Genomic DNA, 23,375 nt, shown 5'->3' with positions numbered 1-23,375 from the left:
TAATTAAACATTAAGCAAGTAGCTACTACCCATTTGCAGGTTAGGTGGACCATTTTGCATGGAGAGAGTACCAGAAAATTGGATTATGGAAGGTATAGTACATTAGATAGCAGAGAGAAATGAGTCCCTAGTAGGGCAAGACTGTTTTAGGTTAAGATGAAGCAATAGAATTGGTAAATGGTAATGATTTCAGTGCAGGGTAGAAAGAGATGGGGTGGAGAGTGGTTTATGTTGGAGCGTGACATGACAAGTTTTAAACTGATTTTTTTAATAAAATGCTGGAAGAAGGTGGTGTTCAGAAAAAGAGACTGATTAATTAAATGGCAAGAAATGTTGGGAATGTTTTTAAGAAATAGTTTTACAATTTTCAGGATTGAAGATGTTATTTGCAGGAGGGGTCGTGGAGGAGCGGGATTTACCTTGAATTTTGTTTCTCTCTTTGAGAAACTGTGAAGATTTACATATAGGCTTGATTGTCTTTCTCTTTAAAATGAGTCCTTATGTCTTCTAATAGATTTGTAGATTCCTTTTTGAGTGGTGTGTAATGGAGTCTGTTTTCAGCAGAGTATACTTTCTTCTTCCAAGCTATTCTCCAAGTGGTTGAGGCCTCATTTTCAGTGGTTGAAGAACATCATTAGTTGTCTATAAGCTTTTCATTCACTTCTCTTTTTCTTTATATTGGAGGAAAAAAGTTATCATGAATGAATTAATGTTTAGGATTAGTTTAATGAATACACAACAGGTTTGCAGATCTGGAGCATGCTCAGTTAACAGGCATGCAGATCTGGAGCATGCTCAGTATCCACCTGCTTCCAATACTTGGCCTAATTCTTTTTGAATGATCTTGTTTTAAGAGTCTAGCATAGTGGAGAAGGTGGTTCAAGTGTTTTATAGGTCTAGTGAAATGAAACTAGACAGTGATAACTTATAGATGGTGGGAGATCTGTACTTTGAGGAATTTCTTGGTAATAAGCTCAAGGAAGACCTGATTCCGTGACTAAGGCTTATGTCTAGTTGTTTCTAGAACCAGTCATGTTAGGCTAAGATTGTTAACAGAGTGCAGCCAGCCAGAAAGAACACTGATGCTTCCTTCGGAAAGTTTAATGACACAAACAGAAAATACACATTAACGCTTTTCAATCCACAAATAAATCCATGCGTTTTCGTCCAAGCAAATGGACTTCATCAGATAACAGTGAATAATTCATTGGGCCATTATATACACTCATTCATTAAAAACAGATCAATTAGACTTTGAATAAAACTTTTAAATGTGCAAATCAAGCATTCCCTAAGCCTCATGAATATTAATAAGGACTGACTTAAACACCATATTACTGCTTAAATATACATACACCGACAACTTCAATGTTTATTATTGTAAAAACTAGTTTATATATAAGGATAAAAAAATATATATTTCATAAACATACTATATTAATAAATATTAATAATTAATATAAATGATATAAATAGTGTTGTAAAATGTATCAATGTATTACATACTAAAAATAAAATCTGGCAAACTACGCCCTCTAATGTTAAAAACTCTTGTTACTTTTATATTTTATTTGCTCTTAGCTTTAATAAGGGTATGATACTTATAAAATCATTTAAGCCAGGCTTTTTCCCTGCTTCAAGGTACACTTGCCACCACAATTCCCTACTCTCTAAAATTTCTTCCCATATACCTCCCCTGACATCTTGCTTGACTTGTTGAAGGACAAAAAAATGAAAGTTACAACCCTCACAGTTCCTACTGTGTTTAAAGAGGGCATTCGTCTCCTTTTCTCTTGAAATATCATAGGAATGTTCATACATTCTTTTCCTTAACTCCCTTTCAGTTTTTCCTACATAGAAGGAGGGACATTTGTCACAAATTACCAAATACACCACACCTTTAGTGTCACAATTGTATATGCCCTTACTTTTAATCAGTAAATTTCTACTTTTCAAAAAGATTTCACTTTTGTTGATAATAAATGAACATTGATTACACCTACCACATCTAAAAGTTCCAACCTTTTTGTTTTTACTTGTGTGTGGGGAGTTCCTTTTCCTTTTCTCCAACATATTTTTTATACTTGTAGAATTTATATATACTATCTTTGGTTTAACATTAATAATTTCCTCAATATCAGAAAGGGCTACAAATTTGTTCCATTCTTTTTGTAGTGTATCTCTTAAATTGTAATTAAATCTATTATATTCTACTATTAAATTTCTTTGAAATTGTTCTTCTTTAACATTTGATTTATTTTGTTCATCTTGAAATGTCATAAAATTATTCATCCCTATAATAGGTTTAAATCTGTCCCCCTCCCATCTTCTACTTCTCTTCTTATATTAGTCACAAAAATCTTGGGGTAACCCCTTTCTATGAACATTTTTTCTAAATTATTGCATTCCTGATCAAAATCAATATTTAAACTAGTCATTCTCGATCCCCTCACAAATTGTCCCTTTACTATGTTTCTCTTGCAGTGTAGGGGATGAGCACTATCAAAATGCAAATAGGAATTGCAATATGTCTCTTTTCTAAACACCTTAGATTCAAAATGTTGCTTATTTTTATTTTTACATATTTCTATATCTAGGTATTGTAACATTTCAGAATTGATGTTATAAGTACATTTTAGAAAATTAGTAGTATGACTAATATAATCCATGAACTCTAAAAACTTATCATATCCCCCCAGTCCAAAAAATGACAATGTCATCAAGGAACCTTCGATACAATAACCATTCCTTATTGAAATTGGAGTGTAAAACAAAACTTTCTTCCCATTTGGACAATACTATGTTGGCGTAAGTTGGAGCACACTCTGCCCCCATGGAAACTCCTTCTTTCTATTGAAAATACTCTCCATCAAATAGAAGAAAGTTGTATCTTAATATGGTGTCCATGAGGGCCACTGATAATATTTTCTCATTTTGTGTCATGGCATTGTCCAAGAATATACTCTCTTCAAACATTTCCATCCCACTATTGTGTGGGATGCTTAAAAATAAGTCCACAATATCTATGGTAACAAACAACAAGTCTTCCTTAAAAATGTCAGGGGAAAGTTGTTTTAAAAAATCCCAAGAATCTTTTAAAATGGTTTTGTTGTTGACCCAAATGTGTTTTGTTTTGGAGTCAACATATTTCGCTAGAGGAGTTGTTTTTGACCCTTCAGCTGTAACTATAGGTCTGAGTGGGGGGTCTAACCAGTTTTTATGGACCTTGCTTGATTTGCACATTTAAAAGTTTTATTCAAAGTCTAATTGGTCTGTTTTTAATGAATGAGTGTATATAATGGCCCAATGAATTATTCACTGTTATCTGATGAAGTCCATTTGCTTGGACGAAAACGCATGGATTTATTTGTGGATTGAAAAGCGTTAATGTGTATTTTCTGTTTGTCATTAAACTTTCCGAAGGAAGCATCAGTGTTCTTTCTGGCTGGCTGCACTCTGTTAACAGTTTTTTGGTTTCGTTGAGTGCTTTCCACTTCATTCTTTTTTATGTTAGGCTAAGATGTCAAAGTGAGCGGGAAGTATCGTGCCCATATGAGTGAAGAAGGTGGATATTGAAGTCACTCAGGAGAACATTTTTATGTTGGATATGACAGGGTAGCATGTTAAAGCTTTGCTAAAATGTTGTAATCTGATAGGAGGAGGAGGAGGAGGAAGAGCTGATTTATTAGGGTTATTCACTGAAACCTCAGATATTGGCCATATAGATCTGGATTCACTCATATCTGCATAGGTAGGCAGACTTTTGTGAACAGATACTTTTTAAGGAGTAGAATACAGTCACTCCCATTTCTAGGACCCAGGCATTCCAGTCATAAGGACTTCTTGTGGGTGAAGTGTAATAGAAAACTGTTGACGTCAGGTCTGAGTCTAGTTTCATAGTTGGTGATTAGATGTACATTATAATGGAATATCTAAACTTTGTCTGACCTATTACAGATACCCTCTTTCTCTTTGTCTCGTGAGTTGTAACCATCCTCTAAAAGTGCACCTGTGGGCAGCCACTGCTAGACACAGAACTTACAAGCAAAGGATGAACTGGAAGGATGTTGCCAATTTTTTCTTCTGTATCACACACACACACACACACACACACACACACACACACACACACTTTAGACTACCCAGTCCACTTACTGCGTGTCTTTGGAATATGAGAGGAAAACTGAGCACCTGGATAAAATTCACATGAACACAGAGAGAACATGCAGACTCTGCACAGAAGGCACCCCAGCTGAGAATCGAACCAGGAACCTCTTCTTGTTCATAGGTTGGTACTAGGCTATCAGCCCTAGGGCCTATACAAGCCTAGCCATAACAATTTCCTGGCTATTTCTTCCCACACTATTTACTTCCCTGGACCTCTTTTAATCAATTCTTATCATCATGCAGTATTTTAGATGCCTCAATAATTAGCCCTTTTTAAGCAGCAGCTTCTGTTCTAGACTCAAGTAAAAATAAAACGGTTGTCTTTCATTTAGTTCCCCATTCCCTTTTCTTTGCCTACACTCCGTTATCAATTCCTGGAAAAGGCAGACGATCACTAATCTTCATTTCAAACTTCCGCTCTGCCTGATTCCACTCTAATGTCTTTGCCTCCCTAGTTATTTGCTGTTCGTACTTGGCTCCTTTACTACTTTTCTCCAGTAAAAGTCCAGCCTCTCTTTTCTGTTATTACACCCTTGTGTTACCTTATAAATATACTATTCTGCATGACTGTCATTTTCCTTAACTTCCCCCAATCCAAAATTCTACTTTCTCCTCACTTCTTGCCCCCACCCCAACCTCAGTTTCATCATTTCTTTACACTTATGATCTAAAAGCTTCTACTTGTTTTATGTATATGAGCCTTAATTGAGCAGCTCTAAAGTATCCCTTCAAATCAGGCAATCCTACACCATTCTATGGCAAGAGAATCAACATTTTGCACTTAACTCTACTCTCTGTCTCCCAAATAAAATCCCTCCATTTTTGTTATCCCCCCACACTCAATAATTCCTATTACTTCTTTCAAATGTCTCCTTTGCTCTTATTTGTACTACATTTGTAATCTCCACCTTCATTTCACCCCACTCCCTATCTATTCCTTCTGAGCAAATGTATATCCTCCCTGTTAACTCCTGCATTTCCATGACCCATTCCTTAAATTAACAGGCAAGTAAGAAAGTACCACCAATGTTTCGCTTCTAATTCATAACTCTGCATCATTATCTCTGTTTTTGCTATTGCATTTGAAATATTTATTGAATATGTTGCAAACCTTTCAGTTAAATAACCACACTCCTATGAAATATAATTTCTCTTCAGTCTACCCTACATCTTTCATTCCAAATAATAAATTTCTTAATTAGTCTACCCTCTTTTGTTAAATTATTCCCTACCAGGTCCTCTTGATACATCCTCAGTATTGCAAATATGGTTCCAGTCCCCACCCATAGGTTCATACTAGGCTATCTGCCCTAGGGCATTTATAAGCCTAGCCAGAATGTGTTTGGCTTTCGCCACCCATTTTAAATTTATTTTGCTATGCCCTTTTTCGAGGTTAGTATACTGTGCCTCTGTCTAACAGTGACACAGAAGTGATACCCAGGGTAAACCTATGATCTCCCATCCACTCATCAAGATTCCTCTTGAAGAAAGTCAATGAGGGACTCTGCCTAACCTGGACTGGGATTTTATTCCAGAGTGAAGGGAGCCTCTGGGTTATGAATCTGTCCCTCCAGCATGTCCTATTTATTTCAGTGCTGAGGTTCAAGTCTCTCAAGCGTGTAGCTAGATGGGATTTGGATTTTCTGAGGTGCAGCATGTCCATTAATTCCAGGTTGGACATGGCTTTATACGTCAGGCACAGATTGCCACTGAACAGGTGGTATGCCACTGAGTAGAGCTGGAGTTTCTTTAACCGGGCAGCATATGGCATCTGTTTGAGCCCTTTGATCCTCTTGGTGAGGTACTTTTGGGGTCTTTCCGGTTGCTGCAGGTGTCTGGTAAGGTACATCCCAAAAGGGGCATTGTACTCAATTATGGGCCTGATGAGGGATGAGTAAAGAGGCACGATGACCTCCCCTGATCTAGATGTGAATCTCTTCATGATTAGGTGGGTTATATAAAATGTTTTTCTAACCACTTTGGCCACGTGGTTGTCAAATGAGAGATTGCTATCAACTTGGGTCCCCAGGTCCCTAATTACTTCTTCTGTACTTAATGGATTACCACCTCTGTGGTAATTTGTGGGCACTTTGATTTGCCAAAGGGGATGACTATACACTTTTTGGCGTTTAGCTTGAGGCCATGGCTGTGGCACCAGTTGTCTGTTTCTATGAGGCCCTTTTGGAGGATGCTTGTGTCGGCTGGAGAGTCTATTATGGTGCCCAGTTTGCAGTCATCTGCGAACTTGGTCAGCCACAGTCCTTCCGTGTTGGCCTGTACCTCCGAGAAATATATACCGAACAAGAGAGGTCCCAGGACTGAGCCTTGTGGGACACCACTTGTAACTGGTTTGGAGTCTGACATGGCTCCAGCAATTCTAATCATGTGGGTTCTGTCCTTGAGCCAGTTTGCAATCCACCTAGTGACATAGGGGTTTATATTTAAGCTGATGAGCTTATCTATAATGCCAGAGTGGGGTATTGTATCGAAGGCTTTTGCGAGGTCCAGGTAGGCTGTGTGGACCACCTTCCCCTCGTCAATGGCCTTGGTGACTGTTTCAAAGAAATCAACCAGGTTTAAGAGGCAGGATCTGCCCTTAACAAAGCCGAACTGGGTAGGATCCAGTGTCTGTAGGTCCCCAATATCTTTATTTATGAGGTCCATGATGATCATTTCCATAGCTTTGCAGACCAAGCTAGTCAGGCTTATGGGGCGATAGTTTCCAGGATCCGTTGGGGCACCACCTTTATGGAGAGGGACCACTGTTGCTGCACGCCACTCTTTGGGCACATATCCTGTAGTAAGGCTGAGATTGAACAGTAGTTTTATGTTTGGAGTTTAGCTCTTCTTGGAGTTCATGTAGGGCGCAGCCGGGACACCGTCTGGTCCCATTGATGCTGTGTTTTGCTTTGGAGAGGGCGGCTCTTACCTGAGCATCTGAGATGTCAGGGCAGCACTCTGCTGGGATAGATATTTGCCCTTTTGGGTAAACTGAACATTTGCAGAAAAAAACATTTTTGTCAAATAAGCTCTTTGTAAGTAAACATTAAACAAGTAGCTACTACCCCTTTGCAGGTTAGGTGGACCATTTTGCATGGATAGAGTAACAGAAAATTGGATTATGGAAAGTCTAGTACATTAGATAGCAGAGAGAAAATCAGTCCCTGGTAGGGCGAGGCTGTTTTAGGTTGAGATGAAGCAATAGAATTGGTAAATGCTAATGATTTCAGTGCAGAGTAGAAAGAGATGGGCTGGAGAGGGGGTTATGTTGGAGCATGACATGACACGTTTTAAACTGATTTTTTGAATAAAATGCTGGAAGAAGGTGGTGTTCAGAAAAGAGCCTGATTAATTAAGTGGCAGGAAATGTTGGGAATGTTTTTAATAAATAGTTTTACAATTTTCAGGATTGAAGATGTTATTTGCAGGAGAGGTTGTGGAGGAGCATGATTTACCTTGAATTTTGTTTCTCTCTTTGAGAAACTATTAAGATTTACATATAGGCTTGGTTGTCTCTCTCTTTAAAATGAGTCCTTATGTCTTCTAATAGATTTGTAGATTCCTTTTTGAGTGATGTGTAATGGAGTCTGTTTTCAGCAGCGTATACTTTCTTCTTCCAAGCTATTCTCCAAGTAGTTGAGACCTCATTTTCAGTGGTTGAAGAACATCATTAGTTGTCTAAGTTTTTCATTCACTTCTCTTCTTCTTTATATTGGAGGAAAAAAGTTATTATGAATGAATTCATGTTTAGGATTAGTTTAGTGAACACACAACAGGCATGCAGATCTGGAGCATGCTCAGTATCCACCTGCTCCCAATACTTGGCCTAATTCTTTTTGAATGATCTTGTTTTAAGAGTCTATCATAGTGGAAAAGGTGGTTCAGCTGTTTTATAGGTCCAGCGAAATGAAACTAGACAGTGATAACTTATAGATGGTGGGAGATCTGTACTTTGAGGAATTTCTTGGTAATAAGCTCAAGGAAGACCTGATTCCGTGACTAAGGCTTATGTCTAGTTGTTTCTAGAACGAGTCGTGTTAGGCTAAGATGTCAAAGTGAGCAGGAAGTATCGTGCCCATATGAGTGAAGAAGGTGGATATTGAAGTCACTCAGGAGAACATTTTTATGTAGGATATGACAAGGTAGCATGTTCAAGCTTTGCTAAAATGATGTAATCTGATAGGAGGAGGAGGAGGAAGAGCTGATTTATTAGGGTTATTCACTGAAACCTTGGATATTGGCCATATAGATCCGGATTCACTCATATCTGCATTGGTAGGCAGACTTTTGTGAACAGATACTTTTTAAGGAGTAGAATACAGTCACTCCCATTTCTAGGACCCAGGCATTCCAGTCAAAAGGACTTATTGTGGGTGAAGTGTAATAGAAAACTGTTGGCGTCAGGTCTGAGTCTAGTTTCATAGTTAGTGATTAGATGTACATTATAATGGAGTATCTAAACTTTGTCTGACCTATTACAGATACCCTCTTTCTGTTTGTCTCGTGAGTTGTAACCATCCTCTAAAAGTGCACCTGTGGGCAGCCACAGCTAGACACAGAACTTACAAGCAAAGGAGGAAATGGAAGGATGTTGCCAATTTTTTTTTCACACACACACACACACATACACACACACACACACACACACACACACACACACACACACACACACACTTTAGACTACCCAATCCACTTACTGTGTGTCTTTGGAATATGAGAGGAAAACTGAGCACCTGGATAAAACTGCAACAGTTGAGTGAAAAAAACCTTTATCAAGACAACAAAGCTTTCAGGTTAAGAAACCCTTTCTCAATGTACGACAAAAGGTGCATTCAAAAACACCTGTATAAATACAAACTAAAAATCATGTGACCCGCAGCCAAGATCACATGATTAATTATAAGCAATTATTAAAATACATATAAAAATACATGTAAAAATACATATTAAACATTTGCATCAACCAAACAACATCAAAAATTATCAGAAAATATATAGAAAATATAAAAATTATAAAAATTCATCATGCATCATTTACTTCCCTGGACCCCTGTATTTACTTCCCTGGACCTCTTTTAATCAATTCTTATCATGTAATATTTTAGATGCCTCAATAATTAGCCCTTTTTAAGCAGCAGCTTCTGTACTAGACTCAAGTAAAAAAAAATAAAAAGGTGGTCTTTCATTTAGTTCCCCATTCCCTTTTCTTTGCCTACACTCCGTTATCAATTCCTGGAAAAGGCAGACGATCACTAATCTTCATTTCAAACTTCCGCTCTGCCTGATTCCACTCTAATGTCTTTGCCTCCCTAATTATTTGCTGTTCGTATTTGGCTCCAGTAAAAGTCCAGCCTCTCTTTTCTGTTATTACACCCTTGTGTTACCTTATAAATATACTATTCTGCATGGCTGTCATTTTCCTTAACTTCCCCCAATCCAAAATTTTACTTTCTCCTCACTTCTTGCCCCCACCCCAACCTCAGTTTCATCATTTCTTTACACTTATGATCTAAAAGCTTCTACTTGTTTTATGTATATGAGCCTTAGTTGAGCAGCTCTAAAGTATCCCTTTAAATCAGGCAATCCTAAACCATTCTATGGCAAGAGAATCAACATTTTGCACTTAACTCTAGCTCTCTGTCAACCAAATAAAATCCCTCCATTTCTGTTATTCCCCCCACTCTCAATAATTCCTATTACTTCTTTCAAATGTCTCCTTTGCTCTTATTTGTACTACATTTGTAATCTCCACCTTCATTTCACCCCACTCCCTATCTATTCCTTCTGAACAAATGTATATCCTCCCTGTTAACTCCTGCATTTCCATGACCCATTCCTTAAATTAACAGGAAAGTAAGAAAGTACCACCAATGTTTCGCTTCTAATTCATAACTCTGCATCATTATCTCTGTTTTTGCTAGTGCTTCATTTGAAATATTTATTGAATATGTTGCAAACCTTTCAGTTAAATAACCACACTCTTATGAAATATAATTTCTGTTCAGTCTACCCTACATCTTTCATTCCAGATAATACATTTCTTCATTAATCTACCATCTTTTGTTAAATTTTTCCCTACCAGGTCCTCTCGATACATCCTCACTATTGCAAATATGGTTCCAGTCCCCACCCATAAATAATATTTCCTGCTGAAAGCTAATTATTTGCTCCAAAATTCACTGGTTTCAGATGGAATAAAAACACATGCCAGTGTAATGCTCCTTCCCCACCAAAACCCCCCTTATTACCACAAATCTACTAATAATGTCTTTCGAGCTCCTCATGCAATCAGTATTATTCTTGTTTTCCTTTGTCCCTGTTACTTTGATGAATGCCTGTCCTGAAATCCCTTCTCAGCCACATTCACATGCTTGTTTTTATCCAACTGTCTCTCCTGCAACACTGCTATTTGCATTCTACACTTCTTAAAGTAATTCGGTATTCTGTTTTTTTTGTCGATATCTGCAATGTGATTTACATTCCTTGTTAAAACTGACAAGGCAGTCACTCTAATAAAAATATATTACTTTCGCATACTCTGCATGATGATTCTTTAAAATATACGCTTCGAACTTGCAACATACATGTACACACTAATGCTTGGTAGGCTGATCTTGCATTCAAGTTGCCTCCTCTCATCTTTGTTTGAGCCTACTTCACATTTCTCAGTCTTTCCATTTCAGTAAAGACACTAAAAATAAATTTTAAACCACAATTCCATTTTAATTCACAGCAAACATATAAAAACTATGTACTCTTTCCAAAGAGGGCAGTTACTTCTCCATAAAAGTCAGTTGCCCAAATATCTACTCCTACAGGCTTTACCTATTCTAAAAGTCAAAACTGGATATTGTCAGGTTTTCATTTCATCCTCACATATGGGTTCAGATCGGCCGTTACTAAGCTCGTGGTCACCAAAAAGCTCTTGGATACCTCCCCTTACCAACAATGCACCTCTCTGTTACCTCAGATCTCATTTGCCACTTTGCGAAGACATGGTTTAACCATTAGCTCTTGGGTTTTTTCAGGTGACATTTCAATTTTCTCAACTTTTTTCTTAGCTAAGTCTTTCTTCTGTGTAGTTAGAGTAGTTTCTTTCCTCCCCATTTATCTCTTTAGACCTTTGACCCCACAGTAAACTTTTTTATTAGTTTACTTTCCTTCCCCTTTCTCTCCCTTATACCCTAAGCAGCATCTGCGCTACTATCCTTTGTAGCCTTACCCCTCCTTTCCTGAATCTTTTTTTCCCTCTCCATATCTGTATGTGTGTGTGTGTGTGTGTGTGTGTGTGTGTGTGTGTGTGTGTGTGTGTGTGTGTGTGTGTGTGTGTGTGTGTGTGTGTGCGTATGTGTGTGTGTGTGCATGTGTATGTGTGTGTGAGTGTGTGTGAGTGCATGTGTGTGCGTGTGTCTGTATGCATGTGTGTGTGCGCGTGTCTGTGTGTGTGAGTGCGTGTGTGCGTGTGTGTGTGTGAGCATGTGTGTATGTGTGTGAGCATGTGTGTGTGTGTGAGTGCGTGTGTGTGCGTGCGTATGCATGTGTGTGTGTGTGTGTGTGTGTGCATGATGCAAGCTGCTGTGTGTGTGTGCGTGTGTGTGTGTGTGTGTGTGTGTGTGTGTGTGAGTGCGTGTGAGTGCGTGTGAGTGCGTGTGTGTGTGTGTGAGCATGTGTGTATGTGTGTGAGCATGTGTGTGTGTGTGAGTGCGTGTGTGTGTGTGCACATGTGTGTGTGTGTGTGCATTTTCAGGTGACAACACTACTTGTTGCACCACTTTGACAACGCACTGCTTGTGTACAAATGATCAAACTTTAGGTGTGAAGATGGAGTGACAGTATATAAAGAATGTGATTCTGACGTCTGTGAATGGTAACGAGAAAGCAGAACGGGATTTGTTTAATGTTGCCAAGGAGTAGAATCTACAAACGAGATTGGTTGAGTTGTCTCACTGAAGTCATCTTCCTAAGGAATAAGAGAAGACGCAGGTGAAATATTAAAATAAAGGGGAGGTTTGATGAATGTTGGTGAGAGGAAGGGGAACAGGTGAAAGGTTGAGTCCACTGAGAATGGCGGTAACATTGTTAAATGAAGACAGCAACCCAGTTATGGACAAAGAAGGTTTTGAGTTGATCGAGAACAGGATTACTAGAGAACTGAGGAGGAAGGGAGACGGACGAATAAAAATGTTTGTAAATGAAGGGCGCATTGCAGAGAGGAAGTTATCAGCAGTAGGGAAATAGGGGTGGGGAGGGTCATGTAATTAAAAAGGTAAGCAGCACATGTACGATATGTAAGACAGAATACAAATAGTGTTGGAGGTAAGGGGTGGTGAAGGAGAAAACCTAAAACTGCTCTCACCAGTTTCGGAGGAGTCTTCGAATATCTGATAAAGCTCTCACAAGTACCAGTTAATTGAGAAGGGAAAGTGTTGAAAGGAAGAGATAGGAAAGTTAGATTGGGGGAGTGATTATGTGCAGAGGCAAAAAGACCGAGATAATTGTGATATAAAATCAGTGCTGAGCTGGGTGCAATAGAAAAGAATTATAGGGCAAACATGAAACAGAAGGAATGTGAAGAAAATATATAGTGGAAGAGAGTAAGGAATGAAGGCGTACACGAACCAAATGCTACAGAAGCAGGGTCAGGGAAAGCTTAAATGTGTTGTGGTAGTTATGCAGTGAGAAATGCTCTGCACCCCCGTTATTTATAATCACCTCCAGGTTTGCTGCACCTCACAAGTGCAACTCTTAGAGATTGGGGGATGCATGAGTCAGTTCTGTAAGACCAAAGAGCCTTTGCCAAATCATGTTTTGAGATATTAGCTGAATGCAGTTTATTTAGTGTACACCTGACTGCTTATGTTAGCTAGAAATAACACATTTGGAACCACATGTGTAGGAATAACATGTCTGGAACTACATGTATGTACCTGAATGATATACTTGTTTGAAGAGGAGGTTATAACTTTCTGATTCAGTAGCAATTTACTGAAATCAGTGTGTCAAAATGAAGCTGAAGAGTGACATTGACATACTCATACACAACAGGCTATTGCATTTAGTTAATTGTCATTGCGGTACTTCAGAAATGTGAGTTGATCATTAAATGGTCTGTCCACAATATGTGGTATTCTTTGTTCTTCAGCTGTTAACTTGATAACACTGTTTTTTCTGGTCTGTCACCGTAGGCTTGATAATATGATCCACTTCTATGATACGGTTACACCATCATTGACAAAGGGAACCTAACAAATGCCTTATGTCTGGATTTAAGGAATATATTTTTACAATGCATCTTACACAGTTTTACTGGGAAGACTAACTGTTATTGTAGTGATAGCCTAAGTGATGAGATGGATACAGAACTAGCTGCCTGGCCAGAGGCAGATGATGGAATATAGGAATGGAATTTATAGCGAAAAGCATGTGTAGCAGGATGTCACTGACCCTCTTGTTGACACTGGTCCTTTTCAGCATCAGGCATCTCACTGGCAGCAGATAATAAGCTCAGCCTCTTTATTGACAACACCAGAAGTGGAGTAGTGGTCAGTGGTAGTGACATCACCCTTCAGTTTGACAGTCTGCTGCTTGTAGGCTAGGTAGACAGATGGTTGGGTAGGAATTAATTTATAAGAGTTAAAGGTCATGCACTTTATAAAGGTCATGCACTTTGTTTTGAGAAATCAAAAGATAACTTGTGCAAAGAGGACCAACCCAGAGGACTAAAGATGAAAATAGCTGTGCATGGTAATCACTTTAAATCAGTGGTGCACACCATCTGCCCCCCCCCCCCCAGAGATTAACCAAAAATTTAAAAAAATGTGAAAAAATGCTATGCCTTACTCCAGTCACGCAAACTTTCCAGCACATACTTACTTACCTAATTGACTGCAGTTGCTCACACCTCTAATTTTAGCTGCGGAAGTAACTATTCTTTATTGTTTATAACTTGTAATCTGTAAACAGTAGTAACTTTCTGCAAGAGTTTGTAATAAGTCATGTCTGCAAGCCAGTATAAAGTTAAACGCAAAGTTGATATAGAAAACAGGCAATTTCATGACTGCTGTCTTAAGTAAAAATACCAGTCACCTGTACCTATTGTTAACTTGTAACGACTTACTATCCTTTGAGGTGGCCTGCAGATGCATTAAGAACTCGTGTAGTGGCCCTTCCCACAAAAAGGTTGTGCACCACTGCTTTAAATGAATTGATCTGTTAATGTTAGATGCCTGTAAATGTGGCTATTGGAAGCACCTAGAGGCCAAGTCATACAGTGCTGTAAGAGGACAGCAACAAAGACCAATGGAGTGCCGTGGTGCACTGCATTGTAGGGTTCATGCTCTAAAGGTGCAGATGCGATCCCCTTATTACACAACATGTTGGTGAGGTCTCATTGGAATAGTCTGTTAGGTGCTCAATCCAGAGAGGGTCATCGCACTACGTAATTAACGAGATAAATTTTGGGATTATCAGGACGCTAAGTAGAACAGGGGACTTGGAGTATGAGGAGAGGTTCAGATCACTATGCTACAAAATAAAGAAGGAAAAGTGGGCTTTATGAAATGTCTATGTCACATCATTATTGGTGGGTGGAGAACACAGAACTGAGAAGGACGTGAAGGCAGAGATGGGTATTATTGGGGATTAGGGTCTTAGAATGAATTGCTAACAAGAAATGTTAGGTTACAGATTTGAAGGGGGGGGGGCATACAAAGTTTCCTGGTCCAAACTGAAAAATGATTAGGTAGAGGGAACAGTGCCTACATAAAATTATGTCCAACACTTGGTGGCCTTCTTCCATCAGCATTTACATGTATTTATAGAATCAAAGTCTGGCTGCTTTAAAACTGACTTAAGGTTAGGTTGACGTAATTTGAACAGCTAATCTGACTGCAGCACGTCTGCGTTTGTCATTTATGTTCACATTTTCCTTTTTGATGGATAAAATTACTTATTTGAATAATTTTCTTTCTTCTTTTCCAGTATGCTGATAAGTTGGCACAAGTGCTGTTTTGGAATTCCTGGAGATACATTCAGCTGCTGGTTTCACTCCGTACTGTTCACTGTGGGTGGAAAATTAGTGCATTACAAAATGCAGAGCAAAAGTGTGCCAGGCACTACATATTCTGAAAAATCTCAGTATTTCAGAATTGTTAGAGCACTTTTGTGATCATGTTTTTGCAAATGTATTATTGTGTATGTGATTTTAGACAGGAATGATTATGGGAATATTATGTTTAGTGGTTTTTAATGACGAAGATTGCAATGCTTTCGAAATCATCTGTATCTGGACATTATGGTCCTTCTTTATATGTTTACTTACTGCTCTGTAGCAAAAAGGGAAGAACATCTAGCAACAGAAAACACAAAGGCACTGCAGCACAGAAGTGATGTACTACCCTTGATTGGCCCCAACTCCTTATGAAAGGCTGTTATTAGTCCAAAAGCTAAAATGATTGTAAAACCTATGCTGGCCAAATTATATTATACGTCCATGTTCCAATATGTTTGTGCTTATTAGTCAATATAATTCTCAGACTATATGTCTGAAACAGCCAATAAAATATCTCACATAATAAAAGGCATCAGTTCCTTCCTCAGTGGTGTACACGATACTTGAAATCCTTCATTTTCTGTGCATCTTCCTGCCCCCAGTATACTTCAAAGGAATAAAATGGATAGCTGGCCTGGAGAAAGGTGCCTTAGAGGATGAAGGACTGGCTGTGGGACATGGCAGATGGTTCAACAGCTGCAAGAAGGTATCAAAACAAGGCATAAGTTACAGGCCACATTTCAGCCAAAATAGTTTGTTTTCTACCAGGATTATAAACTGTTTGGATGTTAATCACACCAGCTACCTTTATCAGAAGTGGCGAAATTCTTTAATTACGTGGACTTCATAAAGTAATGTCAACTATAACTGAATGACCAAAAAGTAAAATATAATTAATTCTAATCAGTATTTTAATTTTGATTTCTATTCTGTTTATATGAAATAAAATGTAAGACTTATGTTTTTATTGTAGAAAAATGCAGGTATTATTTTTGCTGATACTGTAATGATCAAAAACAGGAATTATTGCAACATATGAATCGTGCTTTTCATGTTCACAGGTAATTCTGCTATATTAACGGAGCCTTTACCTTTACATTCTGCTGCCAGTAGTTTGCTCCACAAATTTAATCATTTGTATAGCAGTGAATTTCCTGTATATTTTGTTTTATAGTGGTCATAACAGAAGGCCCAGTGCATTGGATGTTGTTGGTGTTTTCTTAGGTATTTATTTAAATCTGTAGTAGAGCATAATAGGCCAGAATTGTAAAGTTATGTGTAATCAAGTGGTATGTTATCTAAATCTGTTCATCAGGTTGTACATTGCAGCAAATGGACCGCAGTCACATACCAATGGACGCATTTGCCTAGTGTGTTCCTACACTGCTGTATAAATATACATGTTGCAAGGATTTGTTAACCCTAAGCAAGGTACTGTGAAAAGCTTCCCTGTCTGAAGACTGTTACCATGCTCAGGACTCAATGATATAAGCTAAATTTTCAGCATAGCTGTTATGTAACCACTGCATTCCACACTGGAGAACATGTAGCTGTTGTGTGACTGCTGCATTGCACAATGGAGAGCACAGAAGCAGTTGTATGACCACTGCACAACACATGGTAGATGATGTATAACCAATGCACTGAACACAGGAGAGCACTGTAGCTATTGTATAACCACTGCATAGCACACTGCAGAACATGACAGCTGCTGTATAACCACTGCATTACACACTTGAGAACATGGTAGGCTGTTGTATAACCACTCCATTGCACACTGGAGAAGTAATTAGCTATTGCATAACCACTCCATTGCACACAAGAGAGCATGATAGATGTATAACCACTGCAATGTGCATTGGAGAACATGGTAGCTGTTGTATAACCACTCCATTGCACACAGGAGAGCTAGTTAGCTATTGCATAACCACTCCATTGCACACAAGAGAGCACGATAGATGTTGTATAACCACTGTATTTCTCACTGGAGAACATGGTAGCTGTTGTATAACCACTCCATTGCACACTAGAGAGCTAATTACCTATTGTATAACCACTCCATTGCACATGAGAGAGCATGATAGATGTTGTATAACCACTGCATTGCACACTGGAGAGCTAATTAGCTATTGCATAACCACTCCATTGCACATGAGAGAGCATGATAGATGTATAACCACTGCATTGCACACTGGAGAACATGACAGCTGCTGTATAACCCCTGCATTGCACACCAGATTCACTTGAGGTAAGAGGACCTCTTCAACTACAGACAACAAAGGTGCAGCTGTTGTGTCCTCAAACTGGATACTGTCCAGACTTTGGCTGCATCTTGATATCATGTCCACAAAAATCACAAACACGCAAGGAGACAAAACCCATTCTTGCTGTCTCCTTTGTCTACCTTGAATGGTTTCAGCAAAACACCAAGAGTGTGGACACAGTTCTCACTTGTTAAAGTTCACAGATAAATAACAGAGTTCTGCCTTTTAGTCTTGAGTCAAAAACAACACTTCAGGATGTGCCAAGTACTTGTTTATTCCATAAACAGCGCTGGGAGACTGTCTATTTATTTGCAGTTTGTTTGCCAAGATGGTCCATGGGGCCTGGAGGAGCCCATTTTCAATGAAGTCCTTTAGAGAAAAGCTCCAAAAAATACAAATTACTTAAAAACAAGTTATTAGAATACAACATAGAGAAGTACATGTATTAATACAGAAGTACAGGTATTAAGTGGTGTTAGAAGGTGCATTTAGTAAAAATTCAAAGACAGAATTTATAAAAACAATCAATAGTATTTACAAAATATATTGGTAGCTACAAATGCTAAACAGGTGTTAGCATGTGCATTTAGTAAAAATGCAAAGACAGACCCCCCGGATTCACTAATCTTCTGTGCAGGACTAGTCTAGTCCTGCACGGAAGCGGACATTTAGGAGGAGGATGGCAGCGCACCAAGCATATTAATGAAGGCGCGCTGCCTGACCTCCTAATCCTACATGGAGCATGGACGAGTGCAGGGAGCATGTCTGAGAGCAGAGCTCTCAGAATAAACACGCCCCTGCAAAGTAAAACAGCAGAAACTGAAAATAAATGAGCGAGACCGCTCATAGGTGTCTGCATATCCCCACCAACAGTCCCCCATGTATACAACAGCAACATGACATAAAAATAAAAAGTAACCCCTGTAATTATTTTTAAAACTCCGAGTACAGATAACCGTAGGTGTGCGGGTGTGCCCATCGCTTAGCTACAGTTAAAGCAGCTTAAAAGGCTGAAGAAAATAACAAGGAAGATATATGCAAATGAAGCAGCACAGCAATAGTGTAGTGGTCAGAGCATCTCTCTAATGAGCAGACATTCCCGGTTCAAGTCCCACTGCAGCACATACCATTTTCCATGTGAAATCTGTATACGAACAGTTTACATTTTATTGCTGTATAACCTACTAAATAGCATTTAAATGTGAACTGGAGTACTGCATTAAATGCACATGTGAAGAGTCAGTACCATAATGAATAAGTCAGCAGTAAGCAGGCGTAAGCACAGATGAGCAGTAATAAGCATATGTAAGCACTAGTAAGCATGTGCAAGTGCGTTTGGGCGTGGTGAAGCACCGCCAACACAGATTAAACAAAGGAGAAGCTAACTGCATGTAAGACACTGTGACCGGAAGACAGCAGTGCTTACCTCTGCGCACACCTGCTTACAACCGCTTGAAAGTGCCTTAAGCACACCATATCCAATGGTCGGTGTTCTGCCCAGCAACAAAATAAACAGCCTCCACAAGGCCGGAACCCAGGACCATACACGAAACGATTTGCCACTAAGCCATGCCAGATATGCAGAAATTGTATGTTGCCAGAAACATAACCCCAGCCCAGTCATGCGACAGTGCAGAGAATGTATACCTACAGCTAGATGGGTGTGTTCCTGTAAATATATCATTAACTAAACAAATACAATACATCTATAGATGTAGTCACATGTATATAAATATATATATATAAATATCCAGAGATATATACACACATATATATATATATATACAAATATATGAACAGATATACATGCAAATGCTGACTACACATATATATATGTCAATATCTAGATGTCCACATATACACATCAAGTGACATATGTACACAGATATGTCTTTGTAGGTATATTCCGACATAGTTAGACATGTAAGCAAATATATATACCCACAGAGGTATATATGGCCAGACATCTGTAGATACTAATAGTAGATAAACAGAAACATACATGACCACATGCACCATCAATGGGCCTGAGAGGCCCCAAACAATATACGTCAAGTATGAATTTGCATACCCCCCTGCCCAGCCAAACACGTCCGCCCTGCAATACACTACCAAGCTCATAGCATTGTATGTCTGTCATTGAACTAGGGAATTAAATCAGCCCTCTGTTATGTGTCACCTGTCGACATCACATAACCCTCTCACACACCGACTAGGCGGGCCAAGCAGTACAGGCCCATCCAACCTAGGCCATCCCCAACACATACATGCATAACCCACAGTTCAGCTTCCCCCCACCCACAGCACCCTGGTTACTGGCCCATAGCTACCACACCACCACACATTGCCCCCCCTCGGGACCCATCCCCAATGATGTCCCGACCCAAGTATCCTAGGTGTGGCACACACCAGAGACCATGCACATAGCCAGGGTTTCCTATGTAACCCTGGGTGTAGACGAAGGTTGAATACCCAATGTTTGAGTTGTCCCACATGGGACGAATGTATTCCTGATACTAACAATAGATGTCACGTGTGACTGTGTACACCAACGTATTTAGTTGTAGGTATCGCAAAGCATACATGGCACACAGGGTTGGCCGGTATGCACACGAAACACAGTATCCAGTAATACCAGTCTACATTACAGGACATGTAGCTAAAGATTTAGAGGTATATGTGTTAGTATTAATACCCATAACTAAATGGATATATACCCCCCTCTCTGTAGTACAAATGTATACATACATAGAGTGACATAAAATAAATACCCACATATACACATATACATATATACATATGCAGACACCCATACATCCACATGTCCTTAGATATATATGTACAGCAATATATATGTATATATGCATACAAATACAGATATACATATATATATATATAGCTAGGATATGATACAGCAGTTAGCTCATTCACTCCGGAGCAGCTCAGGAAAAGCTGCCTGCTTAATTCCACTATAGGAACAACAGTGCAGCCTGAGCTCATTTTCAGAAAATCCATTTGTAATACCATACAGAAAACAAATGTTCATAACTCTTTAACTATAAGAGCTAAACTAAAAATGTAAATGTGAAAGTTGTTCAGACACAACTTTCCAACAGTGTAAATGTTGATAGTGCATATCAAAGTCATTATTAAATATCTGGCAAGGAAGGCTGATAATGTGCACATTTTTTTACCTTTTTGGAAAAGCAAAGCACAATATCATAGTCAATGCACCATGCAGATCTATACAATTTGAATTTAATGTGTTAATATGAATGTCAGCTTTAAAATGATACCTTAACCATTACTGTGGGATGCTCCTTTCTTGAGATATTCACAGAAATATGATTAATATATTGTTTCTCATAATTGATAAATAAACAAAGCATAATACCTCATCACTTATAACAGACAGAGCCTACATATCAGTGTAGAAGTTGTGCGTCTGAATGTCAGCTTCAAAATGATGCATCATTTGTGTGATCACTATGCTCCCTTGCAAAGATATGGGCATAATAATGAGAAGTATTGTAAATGTATAATTTTCATAATTGTACAAGACTAAACAAACTGTGATATCTGTACATGTGTACAGTGCACAGACATAGTTCTTTTTCCATGTTGTAAGGAGTAACAGTGTCTTCAAAATGAGGTATTACTTGGCACATTTAGATGCTCCCTTGCAAAGTTATCTACCAAAATATGAAAAAAAAATCATAATTTCCATAACCCAAGTCCGAAACAAACTTTGATATCTGCACATGTGTGCGACATACAGACACAATTCATTTACCATGGTGGAACTACCAATACTGTCTTCAAAATGAGGTATTACTTGGCACATTGACATGCTCCCTTGCAAAGTTATTTACCAAAATATGAAAAAAAATAATACTTTCCATAACCTAATTCCAAACAAACTTTGATATCTGCACGTGTCCAACATACAGGCACAATTCTTTTACCATGTTAGAACCAGCAATACTGTCTTCAAAATGAGGTATTACTTGGCACATTAAGATGCTACCTTACAAACTTATCTACCAAAATATGAAAAAAAATGAATAATTTCCATAACCTAACTCCGAAACAAACTTTGATATCTGCACATGTGTGCAACATACAGACACAATTTGTTTGCCATGGTGGAACTACCAATACTGTCTTCAAAATGAGGTATTACTTGGCACACTGACATGCTCCCTTGCAAAGTTATTCACCAAAATATGAAAAAATCATAAATTTCCATAACCTAAGTCCTAACAAAACTGATATATGTACCTGTGTACAGCATTCAGAAGCAGTTGTTTTACCATGTAGACACATGATTGTAAATATGCACATTCTTGGTGTAGCCAACATACTGCCAAATGGGTACATGTAAAGAGAAAAAGCAAGGTAAGGACCACCACTCCACTAATGAACCCAGAACAGGCATGGGACAGTGGCAGGCAAGGCCATCTCATCGGTCTGATAGCTGTGCTGGCTACCCACTCAGACAGCCGATAGCACTGCAGTCTCAACCTCCTTCAGTGTCAGCAGTCTGCCTTAACTATGCCTTTTCTCTTTACATGTGTCTATACAGATATTGATTCCTTAGGTCCATTGCTGAATTAGTAAACCCTTCCTATCATCTAACTTTACACATGCCTGATAAAAGCAGACTAAAAAAATGAAGTATTGCAGGATGGTCACTGACATATTACATTGTACGTGGTAGCACTCTCCTAAAACAGTTGTTCTTTCTCAGCATCCTCACCAGCTCCTTACCACAGTTATTTGCCAAACTCAGAGAAATATATTTTAAACAACACATTTCATATTAGTGTTTTACTTACTATACTGGTCCTACTTGGTAATGGGTGTTTTCCATTCTGGTAATGGGTGTTTTCCATTCTTCTCACAATATTACCAATCCTGCATAGCTCTCCTCACGCCATTGTGGAGGTCAGTCAAGAACAATGCAATACCCTCCTCTGTTAGGCGAATGCCATCCTTTCTGAACAAGTGAACATCTTCTGCAGTGATGCTGTCATGACAGACTGTAGATCCACCGATCCTGTGCAACAAGCCATGCATAAATCCATTCTGTAAATATCGGGCCTTGTGCGGTGCCTGATGTTCATCGTGCATACAGCTGCAGTAATCACAGATGGGTTTTCTGCCGTCAGGCGGTCCCTAGATCGGCCGAATTCCAAAGTCTTGGTCCGGCGTCGGTTGTCGTCGCTTTCTCTTCTGACGTCAGTGAGGCCAGAGTATATAAGACACAGCCGACGCCATGTTCTTCAGTCTTTTTTGCCGTGCAGTGCCCGAAGCAGAAGCAGTTCGCAAGTGCCGGTCGGCCAGCTCCTGAATTACGAATATTTTGGAAACCGAAGTCTTCATTAAAGCTAAGTACCCCGTTGGGGAAACTTTTCTTGCCTCAGACCGATGTCAGAAAAAGTTAATAATTGTATTTCTTGTGGGAAGCAAATACCGCATAAGGATTTCCATTCCCTCTGCATACCTTGTTTGGGCCCAGACCATGACGTCTTGGGCTGTCGCTTTTGCGCTACCTTAAATAAACGCACTATTAAGCGTCGGACGGAGTTCGCCCAGCACTACTTTGGTAAAGCTTTTGATTATAAAATGTCGTCGGACACTCCGACTACCGTTTTGTCCAAAAAACGCAAGGAAAAGGACCGACACGCGAGGCCCGCGGTCCCCGCCAAAACAGGCTACACGTGGTCCGGTTCTCAGCGAGATGCCTTTGCAGTCCCTGACTACCGACGACACTCCTTTGGCGGTGTCCTCTGTACCCGAGACCGCTGGGACCTCGGCCCTTTCCCAGACTACAACCGAAGCCTTTGCTAATGTTGAGCCTACTAATGTGGACAGGTCCACCTCCACCCATG

General features: G+C 39.2%; 1 protein-coding gene across 2 annotated transcripts in view; it reads left to right on the top strand.

Moving 5' to 3' along the window:
• The window catches only part of HDAC10 (histone deacetylase 10), a 680,378-nt gene extending 664,183 nt beyond the window's left edge, over window positions 1-16,195 (top strand). For both annotated transcript variants that reach the window (XM_044088799.1, XM_044088800.1), the window contains one exon: window positions 15,148-16,195. In XM_044088799.1, the coding sequence (XP_043944734.1) occupies window positions 15,148-15,155 (8 nt within the window). In that variant the 3' untranslated portion in view covers window positions 15,156-16,195. The remainder of the gene's footprint in view (window positions 1-15,147) is intronic.
• Window positions 16,196-23,375: the final 7,180 nt, after the last annotated feature.

Source organism: Protopterus annectens, chromosome 11.part0, assembly GCF_019279795.1.
Source record: "Protopterus annectens isolate FY-2018-M chromosome 11.part0, PAN1.0, whole genome shotgun sequence".
Lineage (NCBI taxonomy): Eukaryota > Metazoa > Chordata > Ceratodontiformes > Protopteridae > Protopterus > Protopterus annectens.
This window is presented reverse-complemented; position numbering and strand designations above follow the sequence as displayed.